This window comes from Amblyomma maculatum, chromosome 10 (assembly GCF_055883805.1).
Source record: "Amblyomma maculatum isolate TAMU_Amacu chromosome 10, ASM5588380v1, whole genome shotgun sequence".
In the NCBI taxonomy this organism is placed as follows: Eukaryota; Metazoa; Arthropoda; class Arachnida; order Ixodida; family Ixodidae; genus Amblyomma; species Amblyomma maculatum.
In genome coordinates, this window is record NC_139353.1 from 41,477,931 (window position 1) to 41,493,452 (window position 15,522).

Below are 15,522 nucleotides of genomic sequence, written 5' to 3' on the forward strand. Positions count from 1 at the left end.
ACTCCTAATCTCAGCCCCTTCATAGCCGGGCACGGGGCTACCCATTCGAGCCACCTGCGCGTATGTCAATCGCTTAGTCTCGCCCGTTGGTGACAACAGGTCCTTTTGCACTGTTTCGTCCACAGAATGTGCTGCTGCTGCTGCTGCTCCATTCAGTCTCTCAGATGCCTCAGTTTCCTCCTTCATAGGCACTTGAACCACAGAAGCGGCACTATATTCCTCCTCGTGTCTGCTGTCTTTTGCGTGATGAGGTTCCTTGGATTCGTGATGTACTGGCTCGTCAATGACAATGGGCTCTTTCGCTGAGCTTGGCTGTGGACTTGCTCTTCCAGAGAGAATTTCCGCATATGTTGGCCTCAGTGCTGACGCCTCCTCAGCCAAACCTTCAGCTTGCCTTGAGTCAGCAACTGCACTCCGAGATGATTGCGCTTTGGTCTCCACTTTCTTCTGCTGACTAGGGCCATCCTTAGAACTTGGTTTGGCTGTGCTAACTTTTGCGTGTTTCTCCTGCGCTGAACTCTGCATCACAGGGGCAATGAGGGTGACTGGAACTTCTGAGGAATCTTCGAAGTCTCCCTGATTTTCGGCTGGCAAGCTATGCGCGCCTCTCGGCAGCTGAAGGAATGGTGTGCTCTTTGGGTCGAAACTTGGCATTGAGCTTGAAGCCTGCCCTGGCTCGGGCGTGGGTTCCCTGGAAGGGCGGGCACTGCCGCGCGGCGACCGCACGTATCGTCTATACGAGGTGTCTGTGCTGAGGTTGAATGGCACCTCATCGGGCAACTGTCGCTGGTGCAGTTTGCGTATGTGGTCCTGCAGCTGTGTCATTTGGTGCCGGTACTTTCTGACCTCATCCTTAAGAGCCTGAGGGGGGGAACAGAGTTTGGCACCAGGGGGGGAAAAGAGAAACACCAGTGTGTTGGTTACGAGCTGCGTTCTAACCTAGGCACGACCTAGTGGGAACCACAACCACGGCGTGCTCTTCTACTCTACACAGCAAAACGCCTTGGTTTTTCTACACAGAAGGCGCAAGACGAAGCCATACTGCCAGTCTGCTGCCTACGAGTGACTTGTCCGGCAACAGTAAGCCAACTGATTCTCAAGGGAAACAGCCCTGGCACTAATAGTTCGGCCTCCTTTGAACTAGACCAACAGCATGTATATGCTAACAAGGTCCTGCCGGTGTGCTGCATAAAGGTAGTGACAGGATAAAATAAATTCCTTTTCAGCTCAAAGTGGCTTAATTTGTTAAGGGGGGACATGGGTCTTAAAATTGGTTTTGATTTATTGCCCAAATTTTATGAAACCTTGCAGAATTGTTCAGTTTTTTCTACTGATTTTAAATATGCAAAAATTTCTCTTCTAGGGCAATTAGTTCGAAAGGTATTACAGAATTATTGCTACTGTCTGCCCGAACAATAAGGAAAAAAATGCCTATCAGAAATGAATTTTTAATATACAGATAGGTACTATAAAGTGTAAGGAATGCAATGTTGGAAGTAGTTTTAAAATTGAACTAATAATAGAGATTTAGCAGCTCACTGAACTTCGCACTCACAAACATGGCAACTGTGTAAGGATTTCAAGATAAGATATAAAATTTTTACAAGTGAAAATAAAAAATGTGCTTCCAACATTGCATTCCTTAAGCTTTATAGTATCTTTATAGTATAGTATAGTATTCCTTAAGCTTTATCTACTTGTATATGAAAAATTAATTTCTAATGAGCATTTTTTCCCCTATTGTTTGGGCAGACAATAGCAATAATTCAATACCTTTAAACATTATTGCCATAGAAGAGAAATATTTGCATATTTGAAATCAGCAGAAAAAACTGAACAATTATTTGAGGTTTCATCAAATTTGGGCTGCAAATAACAAAGTTAGTTTTAAGACCCATGTCCCCCCTTAACATGATTATGTACAACAAAAGTAGCTGCAATGGAATCTATAAGGAATGTGAAAGACACTAGCTTTCCAACAAATTAGGAGAATCACTAGTAAGACTACCCTTAGAAGGTAGTGCATGTCCTTGTGACTGGTCATTAAACATTCTTCAAGGAATGATAGCTAAAGGAACCTGATACAAGGTCAAAAGCAAGTCTACTGCTTGAAGAGAAAAATTTTGCTTTATGAGCTTGTCTCGGATCTTTGCAATATGCCTAATTATGGAATAAGCCCAAGCATAATTTTTACAGGGCTTATATGACCAGTACACAGTGAGGGAAGGAAAGAAGAGAACCACGTTATGAATCTTTTATAAGAATGTATTGCTATTTCCAACCATGGCGCATAGTACAAAAGGGGCCGAACCAAAAGACAGTTCAAGCAGCTTCTACTTTAGATGAAGCGAGAGAGCAAGGCTGAGAAGAAAGAAATGAAAGAAAGCAAAGAAGCTTAGAAGTAATAAGGCTTTTGTTTTTTTGCTCTGCGCAGCCGAATAACAATTATGCCTTGACTACTAAAACAAACGCCTCACCTAGCCAAAGATTCCTTCACACGCATACAATCACACATTCAAGAATAGAGAACTTCCTCTTTGGAACAAAAGCTCCAGCACTCACCTCTTGGAGCTTGAGGTTCAGGGTTCGCTCCTCGGGTGTGTTACCAATAGCTCCCAGAGCCAGCTTCAGTCGGTGTTCTGACTGAGACAGGAGTTGTCTCACGTGGAGAAGATCTTGACTGTACTGTTCATCCTGAAAGGGAATGCAAGACGTGAAAAACAGGTCAACTGCTACCAACTCTCCTTTTCTTTCTCCAAGCCATGCCAAACAGCACATGACCAGGCTGATAGAATCAGTTTCGTCTTGGGCTAAGGAACTATGGCAATGATGAGTAAAAGCTGTTTTAATTGACATCTGCATGATGATGATAATCATTGCAGATTCACACGACACAGGATCCCTGTATACATGAACTCGACAGAGACGGGTCGAGTAAGCCTGTCAAGTAAAAAACCAGCTGTCGAGTTCATGTCTACGCAGTCGGGTTGAGCAAAGTAGGCGGCGGAGCGAGTCGAGTTAACTCGCCTGCAGGGGGTAGGTTAACTTGATTGGCCCACTTGTCTAAACACATGTAGACACTGACGAATCGGAGAGTCGAGTTAGGGGTAACTCGGGGATCGAAAAGCGTCCAGCGCAGCTAAGAGCAGCAGCAAAGTTGAAGCTTTCTAGCCTATATTAATGATAAAAAATAATCACTGAAGCTCTTGATATTAAAAGGCAATGAAATCAAACACCAGCAGGAAGCTTGCACAATAAGTGCGTTGCTATACTTACTCGCTAGAAGCGAGTTCATGTAGATACCAAGTGGGTCGAGTAAGGGCAACCTCACTAACTACTCAACGCTAGTGAACGCTAACTTGACCCGCTGCTGTCGAGTCCACGTATACAGGGCTAGGGAGGGCTGCAGTCAAGCAGCATCAAGTACTAGCCAAGTAGTCCACTGAAGTTTTTCGGCCCCGGTAAATCACAAGAAAAAACTGAAGACTCAGTACGTTAAGCATGGCATGACCGATAAAGAAGCGGCAAGCAGGTTTGGACACATGCCTGTGCGAGGCAGGCAGACAGTTCTTGGCAGCGGGCATCCAATTTTCCCTGGAGTCCCTGCAGCTGCTGAGACAGCTCTTGTACGGTGGCTACCATGGCGTTCTCCTCGGGTGACCACGAGGCCCAGCCACGGAGGTGCACCCGCAGTTTCTCCAGAGACATGGCCATCTTGGTTTGCTGGCTCGAAAGGTCGGCCAGCATTTTCTGCACGAGCGGAGAGTCACCCTTCGTCACGAGCATGCATTGGAAAAGATGATTTTCCCACCAAGCTCTTAATGTCCTTGACCGATTCGCTGGCTGCCCATAATTTAATGAGCCATCCATTGCTCAAACAGTATTGGTACTTAGAATTTGGCCTGCTGTGAAGTTGACATTCCTGGTGCTCGCTGGAGATAAGGAAATGTGTGAAATTGTTGCTAGCAAAGAAAAAAATGAGGGCATATCAAATAGCAAATATGACAATCGTATTGCATTTTTAAAGAAAGGAATGGAAAGAAAGTTACGTAAAATTATGAAGAATATGTCTGCAACAGGTGCATGAAACAGGATTGAAGCAGAAACACTTCCTTCCTTCCATCCTTCTCCGCCCCTTCTCAAAGCACAGAAGAAATAGAATGTAAAGACAGTATGCTTTCTGTCACAAGACATAAAATCTGATTGCTCGTTCTTACCTCACGCAAGGCCAGCTGGTCACGCAAGCTCTTGCGACGAAGCTGAGGCGCCTCAAGAGAAGAGCGAGTTCGTTCCAGCCATGCCTGGCAATCACGAGCCTACAAATTGGGGAACAACAAGTAATCCAGTTACATTCACTGATGTTCATTTTGATGCAGTTAAAGTAACGTATCTACACTTCAGATGCATAAATATATACATGCATGTCGCTTAGGAGTACATGTGCCCAACATCCCACTTGAGTATTCACCGAACAGAAAAGCATTATGCTAACAAGATCTGTAATATGAAAACTAATGCTAACTAAATTAATGAATGCAAAATAGTACACAATTAGGTGGCAAGCCCTGGGAAAGCTACTGAGTCTATGCTTGCGTAGCAGCGGTGTTTCTTAATAATTTCTTTGCTTTCAAATTGATTATAATGCTTGCATACTGCTTAGAAACATGGGGGAAGATAATGCACGACTGAACTGCTAGCAGGTGAGCTTTGCGAACGCCCTATCCGACCCTTCTAGGAGATGAGGAACGAGGTGGTGGTTCTCCTGTACCTTGCGTTCGCACTGCTCCCACTCCTCGACCAACTCCTGAAGGAGGGCCAGTTCCTGGACGAGGCGACCCTCAAGGTTGCGTTGGCGTTCCTCAGCTACATCCAGTTTCTCCAGCAGCGGCCCCACATGGCAGGAACGGCCGATGCGCTGCACCAAGCTGCTCATTTCTGCCAGCTGGCTCTGGCCGCTCACCATGTCCCGGTTCACCTCCTGGACAGAGGACAACACACCACAAGTCCTGCATCGGGCAAGCTCTTTTTGCAACCATTGCTGATTCCCTTTACGATGGGTTTCTCTGAATGCAATTAATCCAAAAAAAAAAAAAGGCAGCAATACGGGGAATGGCTTCCACAACAGCGTACACATGACTTTCACTGGTATGACTCCATCAAAAAATGTGAACTGTCCGAGTAAGCCGGTATCAATTGTATTGCAGTGGAGTATAAATATTGCACCCCTCTGTTATGTCGCTGTCTTAAAACACAGTTACAGTAAAGCTTGGTGCAGGCAACAGTATAAATGTGCACACAGTTGCGAATGTGGCAACAATAGTAACAATACAGCACTGAACTTGAAAACATTATTTTTGAGGTTAAAAGCTACTCAACATTGCTTGCTTAAATATTCCAGTAGCAGATATTCAAGAAGGGACTAATCAAAGCAAACTCTAGAGCCATGAAAGCAACGATGCATAATTTACCCCCCTGTCTACCTGACCTGATCAAATAAAGTGAACAAGCTATGCCTTTCGGTACCCTTTTTTTTTCTCACTTTATAGTCTTTACCCTTACATCACAGCATAAAGCGAAAATGCTATATGAATATGAAAGTTTACACCCCCCCCCCCCCCCTCCCCTGCCTACTCTTTTCTTAATTTTCACTATGACTCTCATCTCCTCATGCATTCATCATAAGCATGATGGCCTTCAAAGATGCTAAGATACTCCGCACACCTTCGCCTTCAACCCTTCTTGCCTCATGCATGCAAAAAGAAGCACGCAGGTACACGGTTACGGCTCTGCAAAAAATACCTCAATTCAATTATTAATGAGCAGCTTTATAATGCAACATTCTACACTAAGTAACTGTGTAGTTAGCTACAAAATACAATGGGTAAAAGAAAGGATGAAGGCTGTGCCATGCAAAGGCTGAAGTGCTCAAGCAACCCAGAAAACACTTCAAGGCACTCAGAAGAGTTCCACGAAATCTAGTCTGGAAACCCCCATGGGAATGAAACAATGAACTAGTTGTCTGTCCCAACTTCGCTCCTTTAAAAGCAGTCAAGCGATGGTCGCAGCTGCCCACCTGGCATTGGGACAGGCACTGCCTGGCCACAGCCAGGGTGTTGAGTGGTTGTCGCTTGGCCACTGCCAGTTCCTTCATGTCCAACCACGTCTTGTGCGCTTCGTGGAGCTCCAGGAAACGGGCCCAGGCCTCCAGGGCATCTTCCACCTCGCTGAGGCGCTCCCGGATCCACGACTCCACCTTCAGGGAAACAGGCCGTCACAGATGGGTCAATATTTTTCCCCACTCTCCACTGGCTCCCGCCTCAGTTAGATATAGGATGCTTAACATCCCACTTTTACCCGCAAACTGCCATGTTGTGTTATGCCATGTTAGTTATGCATGCCACCTTCTAGGGCATCTCCCAGGGTACTGTTTCTTGAAAGACAGTAGAGCTCTGTTGTTTCCTGCGAAGTCTTACAGTGCTTTACGCAGATATTTTGATGCCATGCCGAACATAAGCAGCCAAGAGTATACTTGTCAAGTAATAAAACTTAACTTTATAGGCTGTACAATCACTCTACAAAAGAATGCAAAAAAATCCACTTACTGAACTATTCTAAACATTTTTAAGCAGAGAAGATGACCTGATCTCTCTTATGTGCTTTTGTTGAAATTAAGAAAAACGTAGAAGCATGGCAAGTTTCAACCTATGACAACACCGAAAAAAAAAAAAATGAGCAGAATCACAAGGCTTCTGCCCTGTTCATATGTGGTGCAGGGGGCATTCTGTGATGCTACATATTCTTGGATAGAAACAAAACCGACATGAAGCACACACAGTGGGGAGCAGACTTGCACAAACTGGCACTCACCTGTGTCAGCTGCTCTGTGAGAGAAGTGACGGTGGCACGCACAGACTTGGCTTGCTCCGTGTCACCCAGGCACTCGACAACCAGGTTGCCACTCTGCACCACACGACGCTCAGCGTCTCGGCGCACTCCGGGCAACTCAGCAGAGAGGGCCTGGAGGAGCAAGTGCAGGCAGTTAATCATCCTCATCATAACTCTCATCAGCTTAACTTTGTCTGCGGCAGTGCAAGGGCCCCTCTCATATTTCTCCAATTAGTCTTTCCCTGTGCCAGAAGCGACCCATACCTATCCAACAGATGTAACATACAAGTGCAGAAAGAGAAAGGAATAGAAAAGAAGAATGACAAATTAATTACTTATATAAGGCACAGGCTTTCTGTGCTGATACAACGTAACATCAACATCAACAGCACAAAAAACAAAATACTCATGCCTAAAGAGCAGACAAGAAAGGAAAAGCATGATAGGCTACGAACAGCCACAAAAAGAAAAACTTAATTTCGGTATCCTCGACATATTGATATACAAACTAGCCAGTTTCTCATATTTATAATTAAATGACAAATTAATGTCTAGATCTACAGATAGAGAACACTCAGCTTTGAATAATATGAAGATTTCAGAGTCAGTACATCAACCAATTCGAGACTGCAGCATAGAAGTTGCATGTGTGTGCAAATAGGTGTGCCACCTCGGCACGGGAACACTTTAAAGCAGTGCAGAATGGTTTTTTTCAAACAAAAATGCAAACTACTTGAAAAGTAGGCTGTTGCACTCACCATCAGGTTCTCCTTGGTGACCTCGGGAGAATCTCCCTTGCGCTGCAGGATGCCCTGAGCCTTCTGGAGCCAGGCGGCCAGGACTTTGGAGCCTTCGCAGTAGTCGGCACGTGCGGTGCGCGCTTTCTTGAATTCGCGCTCCTTGCCTTCCAGAGCGGCCATGACGTTTTCGGAGAGCAGCTCCACAGAGGCCAGGGCCTGCTCAACGGCCTCTGGCACGCCCTGCCGCCGCTCGCTGTAGCGCTCGTGGGCCGATCGAGATGTTTCCCGCACCTCGCGGTCCAGGAAGCTGAGCCGCTCACGCAGCATCTGCAAATTTGGCACAACAGAAGTTGGTCAGGATGGGTGTAATGCAACCCTGACAGGAGGAAAGACTCTGAGCATGAGGTTAGGTACAGTGCAATGTTGTTCCGGCCTGGCTACTTGCATTTCCAGGCAAAAATTCTAGCCGACCACTTTAGCCAGCTCGTTCGTGTGTTCCAAAGCAACAGCAGTTGGTTTCTCCTGGCTCTAAATGGTCACAAAGGATGATGAGCTAATGAACCTGTTAGATGCAAGCCACACTAAACTAGTTGTGATTTTTCTCTTTACTATTCAACCCTCTTAAGTGCAAGTGTGAACCACTGAAATTCAACTACATTAATCACCATGTCATTACAGCTGTCTGGAGTGGCATTAAAGGACAAGAATTTCAACCATTGACCATGTGTACTTCAGCAAACCTCGACTTATCAGTGTCGAAAGAATTAGCTTTTTTTTTTTTCTTCAGTGACAACTCATCCATGTACGCCACTGAAACACTGAGCCACAAACTATGTGTGCGCTAGGCCTTCCCTCTTTAAATAATTTTCACTGGTTCCCTTTAAAAGTGCTATCAAGCTCACAAATACCACAGCTCGGTGAATCGTGGCAGTGCATGGGTTAAAGCGCCCTCAGCATCAGTTCCGTGTTAATAAGAAATGCAGCCTCATCCCGCATAGCTGGCTTTACAGAAGGGACACACATACCTGGAGGTTCTTCTGGACCTGGTCCTCATCCTCCCCACAGGTGGGGGCTGCACCAATGTCCCTCTCCATCTGGAGAAGGCTCTCCCGCAGGGAGGCAACCTTCTCCTCAAAGGCAGCCTGCGCTGCCCTCTCCTCACGGACGCCCTGCAGGTGCTGCTCAATGGACTTTTGCAACCTGCGAAAATCCAACATAACATGACTTCGTCACAATTCCTACGTCAACAAGCTGGCTTCACGTGACAAATGACTGATTGCATGGAAGAGTGCTGACAGCAACAAAGGCATCAGGTAATACAAATGGTGCTTCCTGTCACTGAAATGTACCTTCCTTATCACTTCCATCCATCTTCACAGTCACTTTTTTTACAGCACAGGTGGATGAAAAATTAAAATAGCATCCCAGTGCACCTGCTCAACTGAGTGTCTCAGAGAACAAAACTATTTAAAGCATGAGTAAAGCATCTGCTACAGTTTTCTATCAGCGATCAATCACGAAGTTGTGCAAAGAATCTTATAAATGTCTATGGCAATGCGATGATGTAAATACTAAATATGAAATTGAGTGAAACCTAATGTATCATAGTTCTAGTTGCTGACAAAACAAAGTAGTAAGAAATGCCTATTCTGACAATATTCACGGCATCCAAACTAGAAAAGCATGACTGCAATACAATTCAGTTTTCTCTTTGTGAAATTCCACAGCACCCGTGGCATGGCCCTCACTATACTCTCAAATGAGATTTCCACAAGTTAGCTTGCAAAACTTAGGTGACCCACACAGTCAAGTGAGTGGCAGGCAGTTAATTTCTTGGGATTAAAATTAGGTTGAAAAAGAAAATCAAACCTCAACTGTAAGGCTATTCCGCTTCCTTGTGACAATGCATGGTCTTCAATACATGGCCCTTTGTGCTCTTGAAATTAAATGCGAGCTTGTCACATGAGTTCATACAGCGAATTCCTTGAGATATTACGCGCGCAGGAACTGGGAAGTCCTTTCGTGTTAGACAACTATTCCGTATATTTTTAACACATGTGCAGGCATGATACATCAGCTACACTCATCCTGCAATTACTTGCATTATAAAGCACACCAACAAAGAGAGGTTACTAGCATGCTAACAAGGTAACAAAAGTCTTGAGACTTTGAGATACGACTTGTTCAATGTGAACAGTACTGCCGAAACCACAACATCAAAATTCAAGATGTCCTAGAACATGAGGAAGAAAATGTCATTTGTGATTTTGTTAAAACATTGTCATGCAGTCAAAGTACCAATTGCGGACTTGGATGTTGAAACTTGCCTCAGCGTTCCTACCCGCAACTCGGATAAATCTAATATTGTTGGCAAAGAAATTAAGAAAAGATGCAGCTGACAATGAGGATGTTTGACTGGATGGCAAGACACCAGTATATATGCCCATGAACACCTAATGCCTGAAAACAAACAAACTTCTTGGAGCTGCAATAGCAAAGAAAAAGGAACTTGACTAGAAGTAAGTGTGAACGAGAAATGGGGCTATTTACACAAGCAAAACTGATGAGTCCAATATCATTCGTCTGTACCTGCGTAGGATGATCTGTCAAAAACGGAGCGGTGATTGCTTATGCTCAACAGATGCATCTTTTCCCAGTTCTTAGACTAATATGGAAGAGACGCCACTTTTTACACTATATGAATTCAGCTGCTTCCTAATAAACAATAAGCACGGTAAATATTTGTACATGTACAAATTAACATGCAGCGTGCTTTTGAATAAAACAGATCGAATGACAAATTTTTTTGTCAAGCCTTAAGTGCACATTTGACATAATCATGCTCTCTGAAACATGGTATCGCTTTGGTAGTGATTTAGTATTCAAATTCCAGGATACAATGAAGTTCAAAGCATGGTGGTGGTGCCTCCCTTCTAGTTAAAGAAAGCTGAGATGCTTACGGTTCAATCTAACCATCAGTCCTTTACCGCAGTTTACCGCCCACCCCAAGGCAATATGAAAGAGTTACGCCGTAAAAACAGTTAACGTGGTTTGATTTCTGCAGCAATACTATGGCCAGCGAGGCCCATCTAAAATGTGCATTGCAGGAAGCCAACTTTACAGGCTAAAAAAAAACGTATTTTTGACTTTTAATATTTTGAAATGCAGAACAATGAAGAAAATTTAAAAGGTGTACTCAGCTCTTATGTTGACGGCCTTCAACTTCTTAATCAAATTTTGGTCCCTAAGCTTATAAGTAGAAAAGGCTATTAGTTCATTTTAATTAATTGATCGTTAAGCTCTATCCCATATACCAAGTCCGCCTTGTACAATCCACCTGCATAGATAGCACAGATGTCTCTCTCGCAGGGTTTAAAATAATTATCTGTAAACAGTTTAAAAGAAAAGAGACCCTGTATATATAAACGATACTGTTAATATGAACTATTGAGATAAAACTTACTATTTATGCTGACAACCCCAGATTATTATTCTCCTCCACTGCTATTAATCAGCTTATGGAGTCTGTGAAGGTATTATAGACTGCAAATTATGGTTCTGCGATGTTGAAATATATACTACGAAAATGTTTTAACTCTTCTTTTTATAACAACCTAAACAAAGTGACTTTTTCTGCCTGATTAGGATGTATTAGTACTAAAATGCAACTGTTCATCGTTAATTTTTTTTCCCTACTTCCCATTGTACAATATTTCTCCGTCCTGTATCACAGTACTATCTCCTTTTTGCAACATGTGAATTGTTCATTCCACACCACATGAACTTCCGCTTCTGTCATCATCAACTTTTACAGGTGACAAAACCTGCAATGCAGTCGCTGGGAAACGCTTTTTTTCGACACCCACACTTTTTGTAAAACAAAAACAAAGAAATATTCATCCATTCATAGGAAAGCAAATGCTCCACTCATAGATAAAGTACTAATTTGTAACAGCAATGCCATGTGAGGCTAGCCACATCCTTTGACATGCTGCATTACTATGTGAAATGACATTCCCCTCATGGCTCAAGTGTAAGTAAAAAAAAAAAGGAAATATGTTGCTAAGTTCAAGAAAATGTGTTGCACTGTGCCTTCAAATCACTAGTATTAGGGCTGCAACAATTCATTTTACACAACAGGAGCTTCAAGCATGTATAAAAGCCTGATGCTTGCATGTCTAGTCCACTAACAGATTTATGCACCATATAGTATTGGCCTACTTACATGTCAAACACTGCTCCTTAAAGGTGGTTTTGTAATCAGATGAGACAACACAGGAGCTAAAAAGAAAACCTAAGGATGAATCTAGACCTAGGCATTATCTAGCAATGGTGGTGAATATGCATAGTCTCTTTTTAACTTGATGCCTGGCAATATTTACTCAGTAAAAGCTTGTGATGATTTCAGCTTGGTATTGCAAGCATCCTGGACATACGCGAGTAACTGATGCGCTCCCCGCAGCTGTCACAGATGTGAATGTCAAGGCCTTGCCACTCTCACAAATTACAGGGAATAAAAAAGAAAGCACATACTACAGAGCTTTGAAGAATTAACAGCAAGTTCATACACCTGCGAATTCCACACAAGATAAAATAATGAACAAACAGTACAAGCCTCTGTTTTCTGAATGTAATCTCCCTTTTTTACCCCACGGACTCAAATGTGTAAAGTACTTTGTAAACAGTTACACTTGACCTCCTGCTTCCTGCAACCCATTTTCAAGCTCTGCAGAGAAAAATGAGTGGCAAACAGACCTTGCAGTTTTCCTTTTCTTATAATACTAGGTCATAATGTGAACAAAAGTTAAGGCCAAATTTAAAACATTCCTTACCTCAGTGAGGATGGACACCTATGGCGCGCTCTCCTTTGATCAATTTTTAAATACACTCCACTATATGCTCCTTTGTAAGGTACTAAAAGTACACACTATTCTTGAGGCATCCTCACTGAGGTAAGGAGTGTTTTAAGACTTGGCCCTTGATGCCTATCAAAAATAGTGTGCTGAAGAATGTGTATATTTACAAGCACTCATACTTTTCATCTTCAGCAAAGTACCTTAGCAATGTAATTACAATAAATGCAACTGCATGACTTCCTTTAAGTTAAAAGATAACCTTATTATTCTATGCCATATGGCAAGCCTTCGAAAAAAGAAATTGCAATAATTATATGCTATGGTTAAACACTTAACATTTTTTTATAACATGATTCAAGTTTGTGTTGCAATAGGCACAGGCAGGATTTATATATACCTTACAAACTTGCACACACAAAGTGCACTTGTTTCAGATACCATTTTTAGTTTCAATTGGAAATAAATATGCTTCTGGCAAAATAGTACATCTAAAGCATTAAGAAAGACACTTAGTTTTTCAGTGCAAAATACCAGCAATTTATTTTTTGCAGGGATGTACACAGCCTCGTGCAAAGCATCATAAGTGCTGGTAATAACACTGAAATACTGTAATCTATTATGTAAACAGCTGAAGGTGTGTGGAAATAACTTTTATTTCGAAGGTGCTTCAAAGTATGAAATAAAAATTTGCGCTACTATGAGTGATGCTGCATCGCTATAATATATAATGTATTTCACCGTGACTCTTGTTCTAGTAATTATTTGTGTTTTTAATCCCACTCCTCTCTGTAAGGTTTTGGCCTTAAGAAAAACAAACAAACAAACAAATAAATAAATAAAATATGTCTGCATAAAGACAGTGGACAACGAACAAGCCTGCCTACTATTTCACAAAATGTTATGTAGTACTGCATTTGCTAGACAGAATAAAAAACCATGTTAATTGCAAGGGGAAGGATGCAAAATTCCCCTAAACAAAGAAATTACTGCTAGGTGCAACATACTCTCAGAAAAAGATGCAAGTTAGCTTTGTGCATAATTGCATACATAGAATAAAGAAAGGGTTAAGACTGTGCCCCCTGCACCCATTATAACACAATGTAGCTGCCATCAATAAGTAGACTTCTAGAAATATACTATCACAAAGCATTGTGTATATACCTGTGCACGTCACTGTGCCCCCTGCACCCATTATAACACAATGTAGCTGCCATCAATAAGTAGACTTCCAGAAATATACTATCACAAAGCATTGTGTGCACAATGTGCACATTGTGCACAAAACCTGTGCACGTCACAGTGAAGTGCACAGATGTGAAGAAGCAAGATACCTTTGTCGGTCAATGTAAGATATATAATATACTGACAGCTGGCACTGAGATTCATTTCTGGACACTCCTGCTGAAATTATGAGGCTTAAAATGCTCCCACACGTCTTAACGTTTTGTGAGCTGTGCCAGTTTTCAAGTGTTTAAAATGAAGTTGTCAGAACTTGAGCTTAACAGTCGCGTAATGTCAAACAGAAAAGTCACAGAATGTCTGAGAGATTAAATCCCAGCTGTACACAATTCACAAAGGCTCAACCTACATGACATTCATAACAAAAACTATGCAGTAGGCAACACATGCAAAAAAAAAAAAAAAGTACAGGTTACAAGAGCTTGAGCTCGAACACATAAATGCATAATCTTCCTTCCCTTCACAACATGATAACCTTGACAGATAACAAAAAAACGTCTGCCCTCGGCAGAGTCGCACACTATCTTCGATAACAAGTCATGGGTGTGTTTTGCACCCTACTCGAGGAAAGCAGAGTTGACAACCGGCTCAGCCTACGCAGCACAGCTTCACTTGCGCATAATAAGGTACGGCACACGGGTACGTACACCTTCTATCTGAGGTAAGTACAAGCTGTTTTGCCACTGATTTATATCAGCAGATTCCCAAATTAAGCTTTTACTAGCCTCAGGTCGATGGTTGAAAACAATGCCACCGGACGGTAACCCACTCAGCTGAAAATCGGACTTAAACGATTTGTGTCTCAGGTTACTTGTTAACCGATAAAGGGGCGGCAGGCCCTCAAGCGAAGCTCCTATCGTCGCTTCAAGGCGCTCGACAAATTGTGCCTGACAGCTGCTTGATAACTACGCTAGAACACCGCCTGTACGAGTCTTCATTTTCCTCAAACTGCATACAGAAAAGAATGCAGACAAGCCGCGGTCACAATTGGTAAACGTGGACGAATCGGCAAATATGGGCGCGGAGTACGAACGGTCCTCGCCGAACCAAACCACAGCGAGCTAAAGCCAGCGCAAATAAATGAACTACTAAATCGAAAACAAGTCAAGAAGCGCGGGGCAGACGCGTGAAGCACGCATCGGCAGACGACGCGGCGTACCACACACACAAACCAGAACCGTAACCAAAACTCCATCACGCATTCGCCGCCTTGCGGCGGCGAGCAACCGAAACCGGCGTTCCGTAGCGTTCCGAAATACCGACCGCAGAAAAAAACAACATATGACTTCATCGGAGCGTGAATATCGACGAGCATGCGTGCATCCCTACGAACAAATTTGCACGAACGAGCGAAGGCATCAAAAGTTCGCTGATGACCACGCCCGTACCGGCGAAACGCAACACCTTCCCGAGTGCTCACCGTGGCTGCTAAAGTCGTCAGCTGTCGATCAGTTGGACGGTGACGACGACGCATGACAACACTGCACGTGCGCGCGACTCCTCCCCCCCGGATCGGGTGTGTCGCGTGCGAAGAGAAAACGCCGGGCGATCTCGCAGCAGGACGTGACACTTGGACGCAGCAGCAGCCGAACGGATACGACGCACGTGTGCGATTCACGTAGCCGAAGCGAGCGAGTCTCCCGGCGCGCACAGCGCCGCTGAGGTTGGCCGATCGCCGCAGACGGAAATCTCACCGTGCCAAGGCCACGCGGAAGAGAAAAGGGTGATGGAAGCACGGGGCGCGCGAGAGGAGGCATCGAGGAGAGTAGAGCTGGGAGATGCTGACGTGACGTGATGGGAGC

The 15,522-nt window shown here is 43.7% G+C and overlaps 1 protein-coding gene across 6 annotated transcripts in view; it reads right to left on the bottom strand.

Annotated features, from left to right (window-relative positions):
* Positions 1-15,522, bottom strand: part of LOC146176259 (uncharacterized) — a 326,256-nt gene that overhangs the window by 76,350 nt on the left and 234,384 nt on the right. For all 6 annotated transcript variants that reach the window (XM_084582578.1, XM_084582580.1, XM_084582576.1 and 3 more), the window contains 8 exons: positions 8,651-8,825; positions 7,644-7,952; positions 6,868-7,017; positions 6,074-6,253; positions 4,769-4,978; positions 4,218-4,316; positions 3,547-3,750; positions 2,563-2,694 (listed from right to left, as the gene is read on the bottom strand). In XM_084582578.1, the coding sequence (XP_084438704.1) occupies positions 2,563-2,694; positions 3,547-3,750; positions 4,218-4,316; positions 4,769-4,978; positions 6,074-6,253; positions 6,868-7,017; positions 7,644-7,952; positions 8,651-8,825 (1,459 nt within the window). The remainder of the gene's footprint in view (positions 1-2,562; positions 2,695-3,546; positions 3,751-4,217; positions 4,317-4,768; positions 4,979-6,073; positions 6,254-6,867; positions 7,018-7,643; positions 7,953-8,650; positions 8,826-15,522) is intronic.